At 50.0% G+C, this 23,338-nt stretch overlaps 4 protein-coding genes and 1 non-coding gene across 5 annotated transcripts; 4 read left to right on the top strand and 1 right to left on the bottom strand.

Annotated features, from left to right (window-relative positions):
• Window positions 1-430: 430 nt before the first annotated feature.
• On the top strand, window positions 431-1,240 carry VTN49DRAFT_3291 (uncharacterized protein; the record flags this gene model as incomplete). Its single annotated transcript, XM_069411111.1, has 1 exon — window positions 431-1,240. One exon carries the CDS (start codon window positions 431-433, stop codon window positions 1,238-1,240), a length of 810 nt encoding a protein of 269 aa, XP_069268569.1.
• Window positions 1,241-2,103: 863 nt separating this feature from the next.
• Window positions 2,104-2,892, top strand: VTN49DRAFT_3290 (uncharacterized protein; the record flags this gene model as incomplete). Its single annotated transcript, XM_069411110.1, has 1 exon — window positions 2,104-2,892. The coding sequence occupies one exon, from the start codon at window positions 2,104-2,106 to the stop codon at window positions 2,890-2,892; it is 789 nt and encodes a 262-aa protein (XP_069268568.1).
• An 885-nt stretch (window positions 2,893-3,777) lies between these two features.
• On the top strand, window positions 3,778-6,206 carry VTN49DRAFT_3289 (uncharacterized protein; the record flags this gene model as incomplete). The annotated part of the gene is made up of 6 exons (XM_069411108.1): window positions 3,778-4,038; window positions 4,105-4,908; window positions 4,956-5,028; window positions 5,079-5,343; window positions 5,391-5,503; window positions 5,560-6,206. The coding sequence occupies 6 exons, from the start codon at window positions 3,778-3,780 to the stop codon at window positions 6,204-6,206; spliced, it is 2,163 nt and encodes a 720-aa protein (XP_069268567.1).
• A 160-nt stretch (window positions 6,207-6,366) lies between these two features.
• On the bottom strand, window positions 6,367-6,453 carry VTN49DRAFT_t40. The gene has a single exon. It is a non-coding gene; the product is annotated as a tRNA-Glu (tRNA).
• Window positions 6,454-7,338: 885 nt separating this feature from the next.
• VTN49DRAFT_3288 (uncharacterized protein) lies at window positions 7,339-22,845 on the top strand (the record flags this gene model as incomplete). Its single annotated transcript, XM_069411107.1, has 8 exons — window positions 7,339-11,650; window positions 11,710-11,958; window positions 12,016-12,200; window positions 12,257-14,653; window positions 14,703-15,911; window positions 15,985-18,013; window positions 18,069-22,639; window positions 22,696-22,845. The coding sequence occupies 8 exons, from the start codon at window positions 7,339-7,341 to the stop codon at window positions 22,843-22,845; spliced, it is 15,102 nt and encodes a 5,033-aa protein (XP_069268566.1).
• Between the last annotated feature and the right edge of the window lie 493 nt (window positions 22,846-23,338).

Here is a 23,338-nt window from a genome sequence, read left to right as displayed (position 1 = left end):
TGGCCAGCCGACCCGTTAGGATTCACTTCATTTATCCCAGGTTCGTGCTTCGACATATGAAGTTGAATCAGCGAGCCATTTTGCATTCGGAATTAAGCTATTGCAGCGCGGAACCCCGGAGTTACGTTAATTACTTCCTTTTTGCAGGGAGGAGCGCAGCTTAATAAGTGGTCCACTGAGCGTTCGGACGAATTCGTCCGAGCATTTAATATACAGTCAACAAGTTACTCGGGCAAACTATCGCTCCGACTGAGGGACGGGAACTGACTTGATCTGCTGGTAGAAACAAGAAGAAAGGTAGACTCAGCGATAAAGGCATATAAAGGCGATGGAAGGACGGAGATGTCCTGAATAGCACGTCCGTCTATCACTTTTGTCTACGCAATACGAAGTGCAATATCAAATCTTCATATCTTTGTCTGGACTCAAGATGGCTCCCGCCCCGCAACTGAAATACGTGAATAAACTTGCCGGCGCCCGTGTCCTTGTTTTGGGTGGCACGTCTGGTATAGGGTTTGCTGTTGCGGAGGCTGCTCTCGAACACGGCGCCACCGTGATCGTTTCGAGTTCGAAGCCAGAGAAAGTTGAGAAAGCCATTCAAAGGCTGAAAGACGCGTATCCGGATCCTGACTATCACGCTCGCATCACCGGTTATCCGTGTGATGTGGGCAATCAGGAGACAGTCGAGCAGAACCTGATTTCCCTGCTCGACAAAGCAACCGATAATCGGACCACACTTCTCGACCACGTGGTCTTCACAGCCGGAGCTGGCATTAACTCTCGACCAGTGGAAGATCTTTCAATCGATTACATCAGAAATGTCGGCAACGTACGCTTCTATGCACCTCTCATTTTCGCCAAATTGGCCCGCAAGTACGTGAAAATCGCCGATTCGTCCTCAATTACCTTCACAACCGGCGTCACTCAATTCAGACCCGTTCCTGATTGGTCGGCAATCATCGGATATTCTTCTGGGGTGGAAGGACTCAGGCGCAGCTTGTCCGTCGAGCTTGCTCCTATCCGTGTGAACACTGTCTCCCCGGGTGCCGTTAAGACGGAGTTGTTCGATTCCGTTCCAAAGGAGCTGGCCGAATATGCGCGGGAGAAATTCGCAAATGGATGTCTGTTGAACAGGCTCGGCCGGCCTGAAGAGGTTGCTGAGGCATACTTGTATTTGATGAAGGACAACTTTGTAACGGGACTGATGATCCTCACAGATGGAGGAAGGGTGCTGAAATGACGGATATCTCAACAGATTGACAGCCATCTTCTGCTGCATTATGAATATCTGCGCATGTATTTCTTTTCCTTTCCATCTCAACTGCTTGTTCCAAAGAAAAATCATGATTGTTTGTCCTGTACAGAGTATATACTATCTAGAAAGAATCCAATGATGCGCGTTCTGCAGGTGAAGAGAGCAAAGTTTAAGTGGGGCAATGGGATCCACTTGAAACATAGATTAGTCATCTACGGAGTACATATGTGCTTGTCCTAAAAAGGTTAGTTAGGTACTCCGTACAATACTCCGTAATTCTTCGGTAAATCTCTTTACCTGCCAAAAATTACACCTCGATGCATGACCGTTGTCGACATTGCATGCTGAGTTACTGGCAGTACTTGGACGGTCGTGTACGGTGCCTTGTTCCGTTTCCTACTATTGCCTGAGATCTTGCGACGGGGCTTCGTATTGCTGGGTTTCTTCGTGCCGTCAAATATCCAATTCCACTTTGTCCCAGTGCTGCTGGCAGCTACGAGTACTGATTACATCGTGCCCAGCTCGTTTCTTTGTGCCCCAGCGCGTTTTAGCAATTCAGGCAGCCGTAGGAGTGGACTCCCGTGGATTAGGGCGGCGGGGTTACGCGGTCTGCATTCTGGAGGCGAACAACGCACTGCATTCATCATTCCACGGGCGGGATGCTCAAGAACTCTCAAACTCCACGGAGGCGATGACCTTGCCATCGATGCCGGCATTGTTTGCTCGTGACCCTATGTGCTCATTCAATTATTCAACCTGGTCGCCGAGTTGCCAGCAGTTACTGGAAGTGCGAGCTGAAATACATTGGCGTTCCATTCTCTCACTCTCATAACCTCCAGGCTGACGCAATGTCCGAACCTACCCCGAAACCTGGGGATGGTGTGTCCTGTCCTACGCAAGATGCAATTTCTGTCCTTGCGCCCACGCTGGATGCCAGCGACTGCGACATTGACATCAACCGAATCCCTTCCCTAGACGTGTTGAAGGCTGTTTGTCTTTACTTGAACGAGCTGATTCGCGTCACTGCGAATGTTCAAATTTCACCCTCGGTGTCGCAAAATGATTCAGATTCGGGCGGCTCTAACTCCCCCACGGCTACCCAAGAGGCTCCCGCCGCGGCTCGTTCGTTGCAAGAAGCGCTGGTGAGGCGATTTTCTTCAAAGAATACGCCATCTATTTCCCTCGAAGACTATCTATTGCGAATCCATAAATACTGCCCCATGTCCACCTCGGTTTACCTCGCTACCAGTCTCTACATTACCAGGATGGCGGTTCTGGAAAGGAGCATCCGTGTAACACAGCGGAATGTGCATCGTCTGGTATTGGCAGGCTTACGCGTGGCAATGAAAGCGTTAGAAGATCTCAGCTATTCCCATAATCGATTTTCACGGGTTGGAGGCGTCTCAGAGAAAGAGCTCACGCGTCTCGAGATCGCCTTTTGTTTTCTGGCGGACTTTGAGCTGCGTGTAGATGCAGACAAGTTATCCCTGCAGGCGGTTATCCTCCAGCGATGCACTGCAGTGACATTTCCAACCTTGACTTCGCGCGCAAGTGCGCCGATCGAGGACGTCAACCGTTCCACCGTCCAATCTGCTTCGAAAGAGATCGCTGCTGGCGCTCCAGATGGCAAAACGTGACCTACCATTACTTCTTTGGAGCCGTTGCTTGTGCTGCCTCTAACTCTCGAAGGTTAACATAGATTTTGGAGTTGGAAGGGCCTGTTGACTTGCGTATTTTATTCAAGTGAGCTGGACCATGCCTTTGAAGTAACGGGCATCTAATATCTTCTGTACATATATATAAATTGGGTCACAAAAAAAAATTGATGCACACTCATGCTTTGTATATAGCAGCGATTATTCGAACAATCGACCATGGAAGGGGATTGCGTTGTTAGCTAGGGGATGAAACTCCAAAGAGATCGTTAGCCTCCAGTTGGGCGGCAAATGTGACTGTTCGGTGCTTCAAAACAATTGAGAGAACCATCACTTAAAAAAAAAAAAATCTGGTCCAATTCCGCACTCTTTGCATACAGTACGCGCCCGCCTAGTAATTCAAGGAATAAGAGACTACTCGCAGCGGGAGCCACTGGTCGAAGAAAGCAAACATCTGGAGAATAAATGAGCCGAGGAGGTGAAGTTACAGTACGCGCAACTCGGACACGTAAGTTGGCCATAGTCCCGGCCAATCACATCGGCCAGACTGATTACAAATGACACCAAGCCAGCAAACTCCCGGAGAGAACCCATACAGTACGTTACGGCATGTGTATTGAGATCGACGAATCGTTGCGAATCTGCCACGACGCATTTCCTGTGGCTTTGATGTTTCCTGCAGCCTCATTCGACATTCATTTCGCACCTCCGTATTGCGCCGGTTTCGACGCAGCCTGGTTGCTTGCGCCGAGTGTTCTGTGACAAAGGCATCGTCGGTGTTGGCAGGCAACCATTGCTTCCGATTGTTTTGGCCGGGAACGCAGGAACAGGAACACCCATCGAAAACCAAAGAACGGCAGGAAAACCATGACAACACCGGCCGACGATGATCCAGCTCCCAGTTCGCCAACGGCCATTGGGAAATCGTCCGTCGCTCCCCCACAGACATCCGATGGCGTCGAGATGAAAAATTTGGGCGACGGGAGCGGGAAAGGCTCCTCGCTCCCGGTGGAGGAAGATATCATGCAGATAGCACGGATCGGCGATGTCGCCGCTATGCAAAGACTGTTTGAGACGAAGAAGTATACGGCCAAATACGCGGATGAGGAGGGCATCACACCTCTACATGTATGCGCTCGGTTCGCGATTTCGGATACAAGGGAAAGTTACTGACAAACAAAATTGTATCTGTAGTGGGCCGCGATCAATAACCAATATGCCATGTGCCGATTTCTTCTGGATTCCGGCGCTGATGTCAACGCAAAAGGGGGCGAGTCCGTAGCAACTCCGGCCATGTGGGCGGCGCAGCGCTGCCATTATTATATCGTCGATCTTCTGCTTCAACGAGGCGCCGACCCTCTTTTGACTGATGCGCAAGGATACAATATTCTGCATTTGGCGACTATCGACGGGAATGCGTTCCTCCTCGTTCTGTTGCTACACCAAGGGATCCCGGTTGATGTGACCGACCCGCAGGGCCACACTGGATTGATGTGGGCTGCGTACAAGGGATTCCCGGTCTGCGTTGACCTCTTCCTACGTTGGGGTGCGAATGTCAATGCAGTCGATGAAGGAGGCTTAACTGCGTTGCACTGGGCTTTGGTGAAAGGCTCACATCCTTGCGTCCAAAAGATCCTCGAATATGGTGCGGATCGCTTTGCGAAGACACGAGATGGAAAGACTCCGTTTGCCGTGGCCCAAGACATGCGATCGACGCGAGTGTGGTATCGTGCGCTCAATGACTGCGGATATGATAAGGATGGGAATCTTAAGACTCTGCCTTTGGGGTTGTCCATGTTTTTGCATGACAAGAACTTGCTGGCCAAGTTTTACTTCCTTTGGCCCTTCCTGACCATCTTCCTTGCCATATGGGTGTTGAGCCACATGGCTGTTTACTTTGCGATTCCACTTTCGCTCGCGGTCATCATTGCCATGCAGTGGATTGCTCAACGACTGGCAAGCGAGGGGCCGGCGGAGTATCGCACTCTTCAGAGAACTGTGAGTTGTTATGTTTCCTTATCAAGAATGACAATTGACTTGTGTAGCCATATTTGGCCGGTGTGTTTTCGGGAACATTATTTTGGGTCGGATTGACCTATCTTTTCAGGATACTTCCAGGTAGGATTCAAAGCTGATCGAATATCCGACGGCTTAGCTGACAATGACAGTGACATGGTCGTCTCATATCATTCAGAACGTGCTGTTTATTGTGCTCTTTGCAGCAACAACATACTTCTATGCCCTGTCGGTGATGGAGAACCCTGGCTACGTGCCAAAACTGGGCAGCCGTCATCAGCAAAGAGAGGTCATCCGGGAACTCTTCGATAACTGGATTTTCGATGAAGAGCACTTTTGCATACATTGCATGCTCCAAAAGCCACTGCGGAGCAGGCATTGCCGCCGATGTGGCCGATGTGTTGCAAAGCATGACCAGTACGTTCAAAGGAGCCAATCGTGGCGCATATGCTAACAGAAGGCAGTCATTGTCCGTGGATCGTGAATTGTGTTGGTGTCAATAATCTACGGCACTTTTACTTGTACATCATCTCCCTAGAACTTGGCATCTTGTTGCTTATCAAGCTCGTTGTTGACTGTAAGTGATCTGACTAGTCGCGATCATTCAACGCCAGCATACTCACAGGAGATAAGACATCAGAATCTTACCGACTCCTGAAGATACCAGTTGCAATTTCGTCAACGATTCCATCTGTGGCGTCGTCAAAAAAGACACCTGGACGCTGGTGTTGGCCGGGTGGACTGGCTTGCAGCTCATCTGGGTGACGATGCTGTGTGCTGTGCAATCCGTGCAAATCGCCCGCAATCAGACCACGTATGAGAACATGCGCGGGCACATGTCGCTTGACCACCCGCACGGTGCATCACGTGCTATCACATCGGCCTTGGTCTCGGGCACTACATCTGTCGAAGCGGCTGGTTTGACCGCCTCAGGCCAGGGCCCCAATCCAACTGTGCCGTCGGGAGCACGCCATCCTCGCAGCCGCGGAGGCTTCTTTGCAGCGTGGAAAAAACTCCTCGGTCTCGACACATTCGTGGCCACCGCAACCCGGCCACGTCGTGGCAAGAACCCGTTCTCGCGGGGAGCAATCACCAACTGCCGAGATTTCTGGTGTGACCCGTCGCCGGTCCTCAAGAAACGCGAGGACGGCAAAGCCCTGTTGGACGGGGAGGTTGTCGATTATTATCACATGTACGAGACGCCTCTTCGGATGCGAGCAACACCTGGTGGACGGGGATACACGAGTGTTGCCAGCGAGGATCCGGAGCAAGGAACGTGACCCATGTGCATTGTATGATTCATATAGCTTTTTTGTACATTGTTGAATGTCAATAATACCTGTCCTAGACTTGGCTGTAGTCTATCCCAAAACAGTGTGTAAAACTGTACGATTGGGGGAAAAGGGGAGGTAAAAAAGGTAAAAGGCAAAATCAATGGAACTCCCTAGCTGGGAATCGAACCCAGGGCTGCTGTGATCACGGACATGCCATGAGAGACAGCGATGTTAGCCACTACACCACTAGGGACCACTTTCGGCCCCGAAAGGCTCGATGGCCAGCACAAAAACATCACGTGACTTTCGACTCTTCGGGTAGAATTTGAACCTTGAAAATCTCCGACATGCAATTGCCAATTTGACGTGCGTTGGCAGGCCACTCCATGAATTGCCTGACACTTGGTTGGAATATTGTTGACAAGTACCATGACGTCGAGCTACATTAAGCGATCAGTTCCGCAACCGGAACGAGCAAATTAAGCGAGAACATTGGGTGAGGCGATGCCACGGGAATCGGATCAGATAATGACTTGGATCCACTTAGCGCATGGATTTGCAGCCGTTATCAGATCAAGATTTCCTCCGAATCTCGGGCATTAAATTGGTCAACTGGCATGAACTCTCCCAATGGCCATGGAGAATGCCCACATGGGAGATGGGACGATCCACATTGGCGCAAGTCAATTGTCACGCGAGGCGAGCAGACATTCGAATAGACAACAGTGACAGAATCCGAACATACCAGCGTTTTTCTCTGGAATTCGTAAAGAGATCTCGCGAATCATGGCGTAATACTCCGGGTTCGCATTCAAGTGCTCCACGTAGCTTGAAGTTTTGTCTCTTGACCTGGGCCAATCCGGATAGCTTGTTGTGCTTTGTAGTTTTGCGAGCGGCGGCTTGACTGATCGACCTCAATACTCGAGTCGTCTCCACTACGTAATGGCACTAACGGGTCGCAGATCTGGCAGTTTACGAAGTCTTTGGATGAGATCCATCATCTCGCGGGTCTTTTACTCGTCGATTCGATGAACCCCTCAGCGGGGCCGGCCTTAAATAAACTGACGACATCTTCACGCCGTGTCATCTGCAAAGTTGGTGTTTAGACTGAGTTTTCTCCCGTCCGGCTAAGCTGGCGATGTCGACGGCTGAAGTCATGGACCGATACTCGCGATTTCCGGACATCTTTCAAACTGACGCCGTTGCCGGAGCAGAGATTGAATGGCGGATCCCAATCAAAAATATTTCATCAGAAAAGATTGTTTCATCTTGGGCGGCTCTCCTTTGTGCCTTCACAGGCAATGAGCATGCTGTCTTCAGCCTAGATGGCGTGCCGGTCAGGGCGGACCCGGAAAGGGAAGGATACGTAGAAGTCCGGTTGATTCCGGCCCCGGAGGATGGTGGTTGGAACACATACACGGCGGTTGTGACTCGGAATGTTCTTCAAAACCATGATGCGAGGTGTGCCTTGATGTTGCAGCTCGATCTCGGAAGTGGAACAGGCACATTAAGATCGGAAACTGGAATTCCGGTGGAAAGCCTGGATCAAATTGGACGCCAATTGAAGCAACTGATACGGAAACGATATAGGCTCCATTCATCTGGTCTACAAGAGGAGGAAAACGACGGGCCACTATTGTCCATATCAAATCCAAATCCAAAAATCCTGCCTGGTCCGCAGCTCCTCCATCATTGCGTGTTTCATCCAGACCGGAATTCGAACACTGCAATTGAATTTCTGGACAAGGATGGAACCATTCAGCGCTATACATATGACGAGTTGGACAGTTTGTCCACGGCATTGGCTTGCCAGATTTTGACGGTTCTTTCTCCGTTGCTGCCAATTTCTCCAGCGAGAGTTGTCCCGGTCCTATTGCCTCAGTCAGTCGAGTTATATATTTCCTGGCTAGCAATTCTCAAGGCAGGGGGTGGATTCTGTCCTATTGGCATTGATTCCCCGTCAGATCGTGTCGCATTCATCATTGAGGATGTCGCAGCACAGGTCGTGATCACAATCTCAAAATTCAAAGACAAAGTGGCGGACAACAACAGTGTATCACTGCTTCTCGTTGACAACCTGAACCTTCAGGCTGGTCCGTTGACCACAGAACTGCCATCCGTGTCAGCTAACAACCTAGCATACGTTATGTACACATCTGGCTCTACTGGCCGCCCCAAAGGCGTGCGCATCTCCCATACCGCGGTCACGCAGTCATTACTCGCACATGACAAGCTGATACCCTCCTTCCGGCGATTTTTACAGTTCGCCTCGCCGACATTTGACGTCTCGGTCTTCGAAGTATTCTTCCCTTGGCTAAGAGGCGCGACGTTGGTGGGCTGTGAACGCAGTGAGATGTTACGCGACCTTCCTGGAGTTATAACGAAAATGAACGTTGACGCGGCCGAGCTAACTCCAACCGTTGCTGGGGAGTTGTTGCGCAGTCGAGAAGCAGCACCTTCATTGCGTGTGCTCCTCACCATTGGTGAGATGCTTACAAAACGTGTGGTGGAGGAGTTTGGTTCGACCGCGGAGAGAGATGGGATTCTCCATGGAATGTATGGACCAACTGAAGCTGCTATCCACTGTACTGCGGCACCGCATTTCCAAGCTAATTCTGGTGTTCATCTGATCGGACGCCCGCTTGCCACAGTTTCGGCATTCGTGATAGCCCCAGAGATCGATCCAGACACCAAAGAGCCCGAAATCAGACCAATTGGACAAATTGGCGAGCTCGCCGTTGGCGGACCACAGTTGGCCATTGACTACATCAACCGACCTGCTGAGAATTCAAAGGCATTCCTTCACACCAGCAGGTATGGTCGCTTGTATCGCACCGGAGACAAAGCTCGTTTCCTGCCAAATGGCGATATCGAATGCCTAGGTCGGATTCTGTCCGGTCAGGTGAAGCTCCGAGGCCAGAGAGTCGAACTGGGGGAGATCGAGTCCGTCATATGCCATGTTCACAATGTCCGTGCCGCCGTCGCAAGTGTGGTAAACGGAATTCTGGTTGTCTGGGTGCTTGTCGATACCGATGCTATCAGCACCGATGAAATTCGTCAAGCGTGCAAGAAACGTCTGCCGACTTTCATGGTTCCTGGTGACTTCGTTCTCGTTCGGGAGTTCCCTCGCCTAGCATCAGGCAAGGTGGACAAGAAGACTCTGGAGTCAGATTACATTTCGCGACAAAAGATCAACAGCGTCCCAAAGCCGGCATACCGAGATGCCCTAGAAGAAAAGATTGCTTGGGCAGTGCAGCAGTCTTTGAATGTATTAGTGCCAAACGATGCGAGCCTTGCAGCAGCGGGACTTGATTCACTATCCGGGATCCGACTTGCTTCGCGATTACGTGAGATAGGTATCAATATTGACGTTGCGAAGCTCCTTGCTGCAGATTCAGTTCAAGGCATATGGCACCTGGCGAGAAGCGACGAGAATTTACTCTCCGGAGGGCCGTATGAGTCACTCGCCATAACTTGGGACACTGTTGTCGAAGCTGGGTTCAAGACTCTTCGCTCAATGAATCTTGATTCTGCGGTGGATTCTGTGGAGCCTTGTAGCAATGTTCAGACTGCGATGTTGGCCGAAACTTGCAAGGATCCGCGGGCATACTGCAACTGGATAGAATTGCGGTTTGATGAGCATATTAACCTGCAACAAGTTCACAAAGCATTCCAGCAACTCATGCAACGTCATAGCATTTTACGGTCAGGATTTCTCAACATCGGGCTGCCGGACCATACCTTTTGCCGATTCATTTGGAAGACCATCAGGGATGGTTGCTTGAAGGAGACTGATCGTTTCGATTATGGATTTCCCTCCGATACTGAGTCGATCATGTTAACGCCACTCAATGTGCAGATCAAGTTCGCGGATGGCGCTGTACACGCGCTCGTGCAGTTGCATCACGCCCTATATGACGGCTGGTCCTGGGAGTTGATTTTGGATGATCTCCAGTCATTCATAGCGAATTCAAGACTCCCAGAAAGACCGCCCTTCTCTAACATTGTCAAGTATGATGCGAAGGTCAACTCAGTCAAGGCAACGGAGGATTCAGTTTCGTACTGGACGGACACACTACGGGACCTGATTCCGCCATCATGGCCTATTTTCCATGACAGAACTGATATTCCGCGAGCTATAGGTTTTCAGGATCGGGATCTCGGGGTTCCACTGTCAGAACTGGACGGTCGCGCGAGGTCACTTTCTGTCAGCAGACAAACATTGTTTCAAGCTGCCTTTGCGTATCTTCTTTCCTCATACCTTGATACTCCTGATGCCATATTTGGCACAGTCTTCTCTGGGCGGACTATGCCGATTGACGGCATTGAGTCCATTATCGGCCCATGTCTTCGCGTGTTACCCACTCGTTTGAATCTGGCATGGATGCAAACCGTCACCGATTTACTCGTGGCCACTCACTCTAGCAATCGAAAGGCACTCGAGTTTGGAGATCTCCCTCTTCGTGAAATAAAGAAAGCGTCCGGTATCCGTGCCACGGACTCATTGTTCGATAGCTTAGTTGTCTGGCAGGAAACTCCATGGACTGCCAGAACGACGAGACAATTCAAGGAGACAGCAGCAGCAGATTTCTTGGAGTACTCACTAACCCTACAGTTCGAACCCCGTGAAACTACAGTTTCCGTTAGAGCAATCTATGACGAGTCTATTTTTCCAGCGAGTCAGGTTCGGATGCTCTTGGAGCAGATCGATGCTGTGTCTGCTCTTTTTGTTCGTTCGCCTGATATACTCATCAGGGATATCAATGGGAAGCTTCCCGAACGGGTCCTTTCCATCGAAAATAGCAACTTTCAACACTTGACTGATCTTCCTTCGCTGTCTCACCGCGTTGAACGTCTTGCTACGGAAGACCCTCAGAGGAAAGCTATCGAATTTTTGCATTCTTTGGATCCTGAGACTGGACAGGCTGATACAGAGAGCGTCACTTACTCAGAGCTCAACAGGAGAGCGAACAATCTTGCGCATCGTCTTATCGAGCTTGGCGTCGGCGGGGGAGACCTCGTCGCGATCATACTTGACAAGAGTCCTTCCTTATACATCGCAATCCTGTCCGTGATCAAGATCGGCGCGGGTTATGTGCCACTGGCTCTTGAAACTCCTGTGGACAGAATGCGTTTCGTCTTGATGGAGACGAAGCCAACTGTCTGCATTGTTGAGTCACAGCTCAGAACGAGCATTGAGTCTTTAGATTGGCTGAAAATTATCACATCAGACGAACTCGAGACAGAAAAAGGCCATGCTGCCAATATCTCGGCGCCGCATAGTGGCTCAAATCTGGCATACGTCGTTTTTACTTCCGGAAGCACGGGAAAACCCAAAGGTGTTCTTATTTCTCATGACAACCTGAAGAGCAATATTGCAGTACTCACTGAGTTATACCCAATTGGAAATGATGCTAAGCTATTGCAAGCATGTTCGCAGGCATTTGACGGTGAGATTACCTAGAAATTCTGATCTAGGCATGGTCACTGATAAAAATGATCTGTGCAGTGTCAGTTTTTGAGATCTTCTTTACATGGCACAACGGCATGACTCTCTGCTCAGCAACGAACGACATCATGTTTCGAGATATTGAGCTGGTTATTCGAGACATGGAGGTGACGCACCTCAGCCTGACTCCCACAGTTGCCGCTCTGATCAGCCCTTCGAATGTTCCTAGAGTTCGCTTCCTTGTTACTGCTGGAGAAGGCCTCACATCGAAAGTTCACAAGGATTGGGCTGGTCGAGGATTATATCAGGGTAAGCTATGTCGCCAACTGGAGCAAGATATTCTTCGGACGACTTAACGAGACACAGGATACGGCCCAAGCGAGACAACAAACATTTGCACGGTGAGACCGAATGTCGAACCGTTTGACGTAATCCGCAACATTGGCAAACCTTTCAAAAACACTTCTGCATTCGTCGTCTCCGACGGTCCGGAGTTCTCAATATTGCCCCGGGGCAGCGTAGGAGAGTTCTGCTTCGGTGGTGATCAAGTTGTTCGTGGTGTCCTCGACAAAGAGATCGGTCTCATTCATAGCTAACATCTATCTAGGGCCAAGGTTATCTGAGCATGCCAGCTCTGACAGAGGAAAAGTTTATTGACCACCCGAAATATGGCCGGTTGTACAGATCAGGAGACTTTGGCCGGCTCCTTTCGAATGGAACGCTGATGTTCACCGGACGCCGTGATACCCAAGTCAAACTTCGAGGACAGAGAGTGGAACTTGGAGAGATAAACAGTGTCCTCTTGGGACATAGCTCTGTCAAAGATTGCACAACTATGATCTTGGGAGATAGCGAGCGCGGCCAACAACAGTTGGTCTCATTCTGGGTTCCAGCGGCCCCCTTCCAAGAAATAACGAGGGACCTAGATATCCACAGCGTGATCGACACGTTGTTCGAAAAGCTTACTGCATCTCTGCCGAACTATATGATTCCCTCAGCGTTGATCCCTATACCAGAGATTCCAATGACCACGGTGAAGAAAATCGACGAGAGAAAACTCAAACACATGTTCACGATGATGAAGTCTGACGAACTCCAACGCTTCTCACGTCTCCAGGGAGCGGCCACCGAAAGAGAGCTAACTAACTCAGAGCGTGTCGTTGCAGAAATCGTCTCCGAGTTGACTCAGATTCCGCTGAAAGATATTCGCGCAAACACATCGATATATAGCCTTGGAATAGACTCGATATCAGCAATACAACTCTCTAAGCGCTTCAGAGAGTCTGGACATGGGCACATCGATGTCTCGATCATACTCAAAAAAGGTTCTATTGCCGAATTAGCCAAGGCGATAGGGACAGCGCATACGCCATCAGATGCAACAGATTCATCTTCGATACGATTATCACTCAAAAAGCCAATAATAGAGGAAGTAGCCGCGCAGTTCGAGAATAGGGGTCACGATGTCCAGTCGATAGTCCCTTGTACCCCTTTGCAAGAGGCGATGCTCGCACGAACTGCTTCCAATGTGGATGCTTATTGCAATCATGTTCTTCTTGAAGTATACGGAGATACTCAGAAGTTAAGGGACATCTGGGGACTAATGGTACAAAAGCATGAAATCTTGCGCACATGTTTCTGTGCAACAACCGATACGGAGTTCCCTTGGGTGCAGGCCATTCTCAAGAGCATCACTCTTCCTTGGACAACTATCCAGACAACCATGGATAATCTAGCCGCAGAGATCGAACAACAGAAGCTGCGGTTTGCCGAAACGGCTCGGAACCCCTACGTGGTCCCGTATTCTGTTACTGTTCTGGAATCGAGTGCAGGGAACAGCGAGAGCATGCTTCTCTTGTCGATTCACCACGCTCTACACGACGCTGAAGGCTTGACGCAACTGCTGAGGGAGACCGAGAACCTGTATATGGGTCGTCCCTTAACCCAATCGACTCAATTTCGAAAATTCATTGACTTCATGTCCTCAATTGACGGTCATCAAGCCAAGAACTTTTGGACGCGGTATCTTGAAGGGCTATCTCCTACACGCCTGTGTACTGCAGTCCTGAAAGGGCCTCTGGCCAGACCACGTCGTCAGCGCTACTGGGAGAAGCTTTCCATAACTCTTCGAGAATTTGAGACGATGTGCAGGAACATATCGGTTTCCACCTTGAATGTCTTCCATGCTGCATGGTCTCGGTTGTTATTCATCTACACGGGGTCAACCGATGTTTGCTTTGGAAACGTGTTTAGTGGTCGTACGATACCACTAGATGGAATAGAAGGTGTGATTGGGCCATGCTTCAATACTCTACCTGTTCGCATGCAGATACGCCGCACGGCAGTCAATCTCGACCTGATGAGGTCTGCACAGAGGTCTAATGCGGAAATCATGCCATATCAACTCTCTTCGTTGCGACAGATCCAAAAGGATGCGTCTGCCGATGGCGCTTCTCTGTTCGATACACTTATTCTACTTCAATCTCCACCATCTGAATTGGACAAGAAGCTGTGGCGTCTTGTATCTGAGGAAGGGGACATGGACTTTCCCTTGATCATTGAGATTATTCCGAATACAAAGGATGATTCCTTGTCAATTTGCATTCATTCGGACAACCTACATGTGTCGGCATCTGATTCAACGAGAATTGCTCGGCAAATGGCGGATCTGGTCATTCAAACTATCCGGTATCCGTCAGCAAGTGCACTGGATCGGACTATTGCCAACAATAAGCTGCCAACGATTGCGGAAGCCGCCAGGAAGCAACGTGGAAATAAGGTTTCCGGCAACTTGTCTGACGGTGCCAATAAAGACTATGAGACTTTGTCCAAGGATGAGCTGCGCGTTATTGACCATTTATCCCGTTTGTCTGGTCACAAGCACGATGTCATCAGACCTGACACTACTATTTTCCAACTGGGCCTCGACAGCATCAACGCTGTGCAGCTTTCCAATCTTCTAAGGCAATCTGGGTTCACTGTTTCAGCAGCGGACATTCTGGAGGTAATCAGGAACCATTCAACTTGCTGGTTGCTTTTCTAACATTCTCTAGGGACCTTCCGTTCGTGAGATCGCCATGCTTCTACCCCAGTCGAGTTCGGACAATAAGGAAGAGAAGTTTGACTTCAAATCGTTCGACATGAAGCATCGGAAATCTGTCTGTGCACAGATCGGAATCGCAAGTCGTGACATAAATGCTGTGCGGCCGTGCACACCTGTCCAGTCAGGGATGCTTGCTTTGTATACCAAGAGCAACGGCTACCTATACTGCAACCGCACTGTTGTAAGGACACGGACGGCATCTCAACTTGAACGTCTCCAAGATGCGTGGTCGATGGCCATGACTAGACACGAAATGTTGCGAACGGGTTTCGTTCACCTGAGAGACCAGGGGCTCGCATTTGCCATGATAACTTATAAGGAGCAATCCATACCGCTTCCATGGGTGATCGCAGACAACCGAGAGTCTGTCGAGTCAGAAATCATCCGTCGTCGACAAGACATGTTCCGCAATCTCCATCTCCCCGCGTGGTTTGTGGTCGTAACAGTTGTTGAGTCGTCTATTGAAATCCATTTCACTGCGCACCACGCCCTATTCGATGCTCAGTCGCTGAACCTAATTCTTTCGGACGTTGTGAACCTCTACCACGATGGAAGTCTCCGTCCGCTGGTCCCTAATGATAGGGTCCTCAGCCATATACTCACTCGCGCGGCACAGGTGGACGCTGATACGGAGCGATTTTGGACGGAACTCGGGGCGGACTTTCCAGTGGTCAAGTTTCCGAACCTTAGTCCGGTCAACGTAGACAAGCCACGACTTATAACGTCGAGCAAATTGAGCTCAGAAAGACTGGAATCCATCGAAGCGCAATGTCAGAGCCTTGGCGTATCCCTCCAAGCCGCTGGTCAAGCCGCCTGGGCCAGGCTGTTATCCGCGTATATTGGCGAGTCCGATGTTTCGTTCGGACTTGTCTTGTCCGGGCGAGACATGTTCCCGGAAGCCCAAGAAGCGGCATTCCCATGCCTGGTGACACTCCCTTTTCAGTGTCGGATTGAGGGTAACAATCATGATCTCATCTTTTCGATCATGCGCCGGAATGCACAGCTTGGGAAGAGGCAATTTACCCCTTTGTCCAGGATCCAAAGATGGTTCAAAACGGATAATTACCTCTTGGACATTCTCTTCGTGTACCAGAAGCTTCCTGTCAAAGGCAAGCAGGAAGAGTTTTGGGAAGTCGTGCAAGAGGATTCTGAGGTTGATGTAGGTCCATCAGGATTAGGGTTAGGGCTAGGGTTATACTGCGGCGATACTGACGATTTTGGACTTCCAACAGTATTCCGTTTCCATCGAGATTATACCTCGTACAGACCGGCTGGAGTTCCGCTTGACGTACCGGGATGATATATTACCGCAGGCGCAGGCGGAGCTCGTCCTGGAGCAGTTTGACGCTATTCTATGGGATAGTCTCTGGTCTCCGGATTCTGATTGCAAAAACTTCGATATTCCGCAAGGGCTTCTGTCTATCACACCGGCAAAGGAGCCGTATATACAGTCTTCGGTGAGATGTTTACATGAGTTTGTCGAGTTGAGCGCCCGGAAAGTGCCGGAAAAGACAGCGCTGGAATTTGTATCCAGCGTCACGTCAGAAGGTATCGACAAGGAGACGTGGAACTACCGCAAACTTGACAACATCGGCAATCAGATTGCTCGATTCATTCAATCCCTCAATGTCCCTCAAGGATCTCTGATTGGCATCTGTTTCGACAAGTGTCCCCAGGCATCGTTTGCAATCGTCGGCATCTTGAAAGCTGGCTGCGCGTATGTTGCTTTAGATCCCCGAGCACCGATCGCCAGGAAGCAATTCATTGTGGATGATTCGTCGGCTAGAATCATTTTCTGCGTATCGGAGCATGTCGAGGAACTACGCTCGCTGTCCGGCGTTCAAGCCATTGCCTTGGACAAGCCAGGCATCTACGATAATTTCGAGTGCAATCCCCCGGCCCTTGCACGCCAGGTTGAGCCCAGTGACACATGTTATTGTCTATATACGTCAGGAACGACTGGAACGCCAAAAGGATGCGAGATTACTCATGAGAATGCTGTCCAGGCAATGCAATCATTCACTCGACTCTTCGACGGTCATTGGGATGAGCACTCGCGTTGGCTACAGTTCGCATCTTTCCATTTTGATGTTAGTGTTCTTGAACAGTTCTGGAGTTGGAGTGCTGGAATCTGCGTGACTTCATGTCCGCGAGACCTGCTTTTCCAAGACCTTTCCGGAACGATCAGCAAGCTCCAAATCACGCATATAGACCTTACTCCTAGCCTTGCAAGGTTGCTTTCTCCTGAAGAAGTACCTTCTCTGTGCAAAGGGGTCTTCATCACTGGAGGCGAGCAGCTCAAACAAGAAATTTTGGATGCATGGGGTGATCATGAAGTCATTTATAATGGCTATGGGCCAACTGAGGCGACAATTGGCGTTACAATGCTGCCCAGATTGACAAAGAAGAGTAAACCGTCGAATATTGGCCCTCAGTTTGACAATGTTGGGTCCTACGTGTTGAAGCCTGGTACAGCAACACCTGTGTTGCGCGGTGCCGTTGGAGAGCTTTGCGTGTCTGGGGCATTGGTTGGTCGTGGATATCTCAACCGCCCTAAACTGACGGAGGAGAGGTTCCCGTTTCTCAAAGATTTTCAGGAGCGGGTGTATAAGACTGGAGATCTTGTCCGAATTCTGCACGATGGCAGCTTCCAGTTCCTTGGCCGTATCGATGATCAAGTAAAACTCCGCGGGCAACGCCTGGAAATCGGAGAGATCAATTCTGTGATCCATGATGCCTCTCAGGAGGTGGGAGATGTTGCTACACTGGTGGTTAGGCATCCGGCCCAGGCAAGAGATCAGCTGGTGTCCTTCGTCACACGCAGGACAACAACAAAACCGCGAGGCCCTGTGGAAGTCTTGTTCAGCCAAGAGAACTCCGAATTTCTCTCTGCCATCAAAGAGTCAGTGGAGGCAAAACTGCCCTCATATATGGTTCCGACACACATCATTCCTGCCTCGGCTCTTCCGCTGTCTGCAAACAACAAAGTCGAGGTAAAGGCCTTGAAAGAAATCTACGGAAAGCTGTCTCTTGATGACCTCCAAACCCTGAACATTTTGTCCAATAGGCCAGAACATTTGGAGCGGAAAGATGTTCAAAGGATTATCGACGCGGTTTCCGATTTCGCGGGTGTAGATGCGAGCGCCATATCTCCAACGACAACCATCTATGAGTTGGGGCTGGACTCTATATCCGTCATCGGGCTGGCACAAACACTGAGAAACGCCGGATATGCTGCCCAGGTGTCGCTTATTATGAAGAGTAAGTAGTACTTTTCGAGACCTTCTCATATTTGAGACGCTCATGCGGCTCTTAGGTCCCACCATTTCTGGGATGGCAAGATTTCTCGCATATAACCAACAAGAATTTTTGGATGCCCAATATGACGATAGCAAGCAGCGGCTAGAAGCTTTTGTACATCAATATTCTGCAATCATTGCGGCGGAGCTAGGAGTCTCGACAACTGCCTTGGAAGGAGTGGCTCCTTGCACACCAATTCAAGAGGGAATGATTCTTCGTTTCCTCGAAAGCTCCAAGTCCCTATACTGCTCGTCATTCCACTTCGAGCTGAACTCTGATACCGACGTTTCCCGTCTCCGAGAAGCGTGGAAACAGACCCAGCAGGATGTACAAATTCTTCGTGCTCGGTTTGTTCCATACCGAGATGGCTATGCTCAGGCCATTTTGAAGCACGACGATCTTGTCTGGGACGAGGTTGCCTGTGAGGATGAAGATACTTCACGAATCATGCAGGACGGTTTCAACACATGGTGCAAGGATATCCATGAGCTCGCAGGACCATTGTGGAAGCTCCAGTTAGTCAAATCCCCTCGACGGACGATTCTGAATTTGAATATCTTCCACGCTTTGTACGATGGTAACAGTTTGCCTTTGCTTCTTGAGCGCGTTGCGAAACGATACACAGGTGATTCATTCGATCATGGTGGTCTGACGTTCCTCGAGATTCTGCCAATTGGCCCTCTACGGAGAATTAATGCAGCTGAGAAGTTTTGGACCGGCCAACTGGCTGAGCTCACAGAGCACAATACCATTTTTCCCGAGTCAGATAGCGCGGGCTCAGAGCCACTTCTCCAAATCGACACGATCAACGGAATCAAAGAAATCGAGCCGGTCAAGACTTCATTGCAGGTCACTGAGCACTCTGTCTTTCATGCTTGTTGGCTGCTCACTCTGCATGCTCATTTGAGTGTCGTCCCAGCCCTCGGAATTGTCGTCTCCGGCAGAGCTCTGGATGTTCCTGGCGCTGAATATGTCATTGGACCGCTCTTCAATACCATTCCAAGCTATATACGACCGAGTTCGTCACAAACTGTCAAGGATCTCATAAGAGCCTGCCATCAGTACCATGTTGACACACTTCCGTTTCAGCACACTTCGCTCAGAGATATCATGAAGTGGACAAGGAGAACATCGGATCGGCCGCTATTTGAAATTCTTTTTGTCTACCAAAAGGAGCCTGCGACGTCTAAGCCAATCAACGACAGTATCTGGACCCGGATCGACTCCGTCGCAGATGTTGATTATCCATTGTCTCTGGAGGTCCAGCAAAATCAGGACTCCTCCTATGCCATCACGCTAGCAGCGCAGAGCAGAGCCGTAAACGCTGAGAAGCTAAAAGCAATGGCAGCCACATTTAAGGATACACTGGCTGGAATGCTTCGTGACTTGTCCGAGAGGCTTTCTATCCCTGACGATCCGATGAGGAGGCAACCACACACGGACGTTCGGAATTATCAGGATTCAAGCGAGCCTAAGGGCGAAATTACATGGACGCCAGACATGCTCAAGCTAAGATCTGCCATTGCGGATCTCGCTGGTGTGAGTCCAGATGAGATTGATGCATTCACATCCATTCTGGAAATGGGCCTGGACAGCATTGATGCAATAAAGCTGTCTTCAAGACTGAGAGACTCCGGAATTCAGCTCACTGTGAGCACAATCATGAACCGCCGGACAATCCTCAAGATGTCGCAAGAAATCTCCAGGATAACAAGGGCACCTAAGGAGTCCGGATCATCCCTTGGCAACATTGAGAAACTGTTAAGATCCAACCTGGAGAGACACGGCAAGCTGCCGGCGAATGCTGTTCGTGTGCTGCCAGCGACACCCCTGCAGGAATCGCTTGTGGCGGAAATGGCCAACTCTGGGTATAAGCATTATTACAATCGGGACGTCCTAGAACTCCGCCCTGGTGTTGATATTGGCCGGTTGTTGAGGGCATGGAAGACTGTTATAAAAGCCCATCCTATCCTTCGCACATCATTTAAGGTGATTGAGGATGTCAATATCCCTTTCACGTACGCGCAAGTGATTCACTTGCCCAGCGAGGCTGATTCTCTCGTCCTCGATATTCAAGACTGCCGGGAGGAAGAACTTCTCAACCCAAATAAGGAGGATGAGGTTCCTGATCCGAACCTACCAGCTTTGAAGATCTGCGCGGTACGAAACGGGTCTCGTCAGGCGATCATTCTGTCAATCGCACATGCTCTGTACGACGGCTGGTCCTTAAACCTCGTTCATGAGGACGTTTCCAAGGCATATCGTGGAGAGGAGATAAGTCGACCTCCTTATGACGATGTTCTAGAGCAGATCGTTTCTTCGCCAAGAGAAAGTAGTCAGGAGTTCTGGAGTGCGAACCTGGCAGACGTCACTCCACGTTCATTTCCTCGAAGAAAGGTTCTTTGTGGGAATAATCTCCGGATCCATCGAATGGAAAAAGACCTTGACATTGGAGGTGCAAATATTGGTGATTTTTGCAGACAGCACGGTGTTACCGCCCAAGCTCTCAGTGTGACGACCTGGGCTCTGACACTAGCGGGTTATCTCGAGACACTGGACGTCGTATTCGGACTTATCCTTTCTGGACGAAACTTTGCCGGTGCTGATGAGATCATGTTCCCGACGATGAACACTGTGGCGTTCCGTACTCTCTTGCATGGATCCCGTGCAGACATGCTGCGATACGTGCAGGACTCTCTTGGCGGCATTGCTGAGCATCAACACTATCCTCTCCGGAGGGCATGCTTGGATGCTGGCGCTCGAGAATTGTTCGACACACTGTTCATATATCAAAAAAGACCGGAGCGCAAGAGCAGCAATGAACAGCCGTTATACCAGTCTGTCGGCGAGTTTTCGGATACTGGATACCCTCTGTCGGTCGAAATGGAATTGGTAAATGGATCAATGATATGCCGGCTTGCCGCTCGTGGTGACGCGTTTGAATGCAATGATGCCATCGGGATTGTTGATCGTATCCAACAGGTCTTTCGAATGATCGTGAATGACCCTGAACAGGCAACCGTTGAACGTTCCAATGGAAGCATTGTGGTTTGTGGCTGCGCTCCTTTCAGAGATCGAAGCATTGAGACCCGCCAAATCGGCACGAGAGTTGGAACCAATGATGGAACTGCATTGAGTCCATTGGAAAAGAGTATCCGCAGCGTGCTGTCGACAGCATCAGGGGTCCCAGAGGACCAAATTTACAAGCAGTCAACGCTTTTCCAGCTCGGCCTGGACAGTATCACCGCGATCAAAGTGTCTTCGCTTCTCAATCGACAATCTATTGACCTGCCAGTCAGTACTATGCTGAAAGCTCGTACGTTGGAAAACATGGCAGCAATGGCACGAACGGTTTCTCGCAGTCAGACAATCGGCGCAGACAATGTCATTGAGCAATTATTGGAAGCTATTGATGTGCACGCCATTCTGTTATCCAGAGCCTTGGATAGTGAGCGGATTGAACGGGTCCTACCAGCTACTGCTGGGCAGACATATCTGCTTGCCACGAACCTGCAGGATCCAGACCGGTTCTACCCTAGCTTCTACTATACCGGCAGCGACTTTGATGGCTCTCAGCTCGAATGTGCATGGAAACAATTGGCAAAGCGACTGCCAATCTTGCGGACACTCTTCATCCCTACTGGCTCCCGGCAATTGCCTTTCTTGCAAGTGATCTTGAAAGAGACAGATAATAGTGTCCACTGGCACGCATCCGTTGAGGAGATGCTACAGAGCGGGTCGCGACCAACTATTGAGTCAGGCCCCGTTGCATTGCACGCGACCAAAACGGCTGCCGGTATCATGATTGATCTGCGGATACATCATGCTCTCTACGACGCCGTCAGTCTGCCCAAGATGCTCTCTCTCCTAGGGCAGTGTATCACGGATCGTGCACCCCGGGTGACAGGACCAAGCCTGGCAGACCTCGTCGCTTTCCAAACTGTCCAGTCCCCGTTACAGGTCCGAGAAAAGTTCTGGAAAGACTACCTGGGTCAAAGCACATACAAAGCGGTCCCACAGAAGAGAGAGGCATGCGGACAGGCTCAAAGCTGCTACCGACCAGCTCTGGTGCGCCGGATCGATCAACTTGACCAAGTTGCCAGAAGCCACAGTCTGAGCATCCAATCCCTGTTTTTCGCCATCTATGCCAAGGTCCACGCACGCGTCATTTCCCCCCGTTCTGGAGCTGACGGTTCAACTGAAAGCTTGATCCTGGGCGTCTATCTTGCGAATCGATCCCTTAGTCTTGAAGGCCTGCCCGATATGATCGCGCCAACACTTAACATGGTTCCTCTCCGAGTGCAGTTCCCACAGAGCGCGTCGGTTATGAACATTGCGCGCCAGATCCAGAACGATCTACACGAAATCGGCCGCGTTGAGCACTCCGGTGTCTCCCTAGTCGAGATTGCGGACTGGACTGGTGTCCGCGTGGACGTGTTTGTCAACTTCATCAAGCTGCCAGACTCTGGGTTTGAAACGCAGCCCAACGTCCGCTTCACGCCCGTTAATCCGAATACGTTGACTGTGGGGCGCAAGCAAATCCTAGAATCCCGGGACCAGGAAGGATACCTTGCCGATGTGTACAAGGTTGGACCAATGAACAGCCCTTGTGATTTTGGCGGTCGAATGCTGACGTCCAGTAGGTTGACTGTATCGATGTCGAAGCAGCCATTCGCGAAGGCGGGCTTGATGTTGGTATTTTTGCGCCAGCTGGCGTGTTGGAATCTTCAGCTACAGAAATGGCTCTGGATGAGATAAGACAAGAGTTAGAGATTCTGGCTGATGGTGTATGATGCTATGATTCGTGCAAAGAGCGGCGAGCTCTTTCTTTGATACGGTTCATAACGTAGATCTTTGTTTTGATTCCTTTTGATCTAAATGATAAGATGGATTCTTGAGAGGGTTTTCGTTGAGTTTATGATCAAAAATAATTGTCATGTCATTCCATCATTCCATTAAAATACCTATATAGGTATATATTGAGCTCATGAGCAACAGATCAGGCACGACCGACGTTTTCGCTATGATCAAACTAATCTATAAAGATCAAGTATTGATACCTACTAGACAGGCACATATTTGTGCAAGTGATACTCATGAAGGGTCTCCGGCGAGGAGTTCTCAATCCATTCGAGGATGGCCGCAACTATCTTCCAGCCCAATCAACCGTCTTCTATCAAAGTGGAGTCGCTTATATTCTGAGGCTCAGGATTCAACAGCCCTGATATGCAAGGGACACATGACATTGACCTATCGCCCACGTTCTCGAGCCTGGCCAAGCCAGGC

The sequence above is a fragment of the Thermomyces lanuginosus genome (assembly GCF_041956635.1).
Source record: "Thermomyces lanuginosus strain ATCC 200065 unplaced genomic scaffold VTN49scaffold_28, whole genome shotgun sequence".
NCBI lineage: Eukaryota > Fungi > Ascomycota > Eurotiomycetes > Eurotiales > Trichocomaceae > Thermomyces > Thermomyces lanuginosus.
Note: the sequence above shows the minus strand (reverse complement) of the source record. Positions and strands in the feature narration are given on the sequence as shown.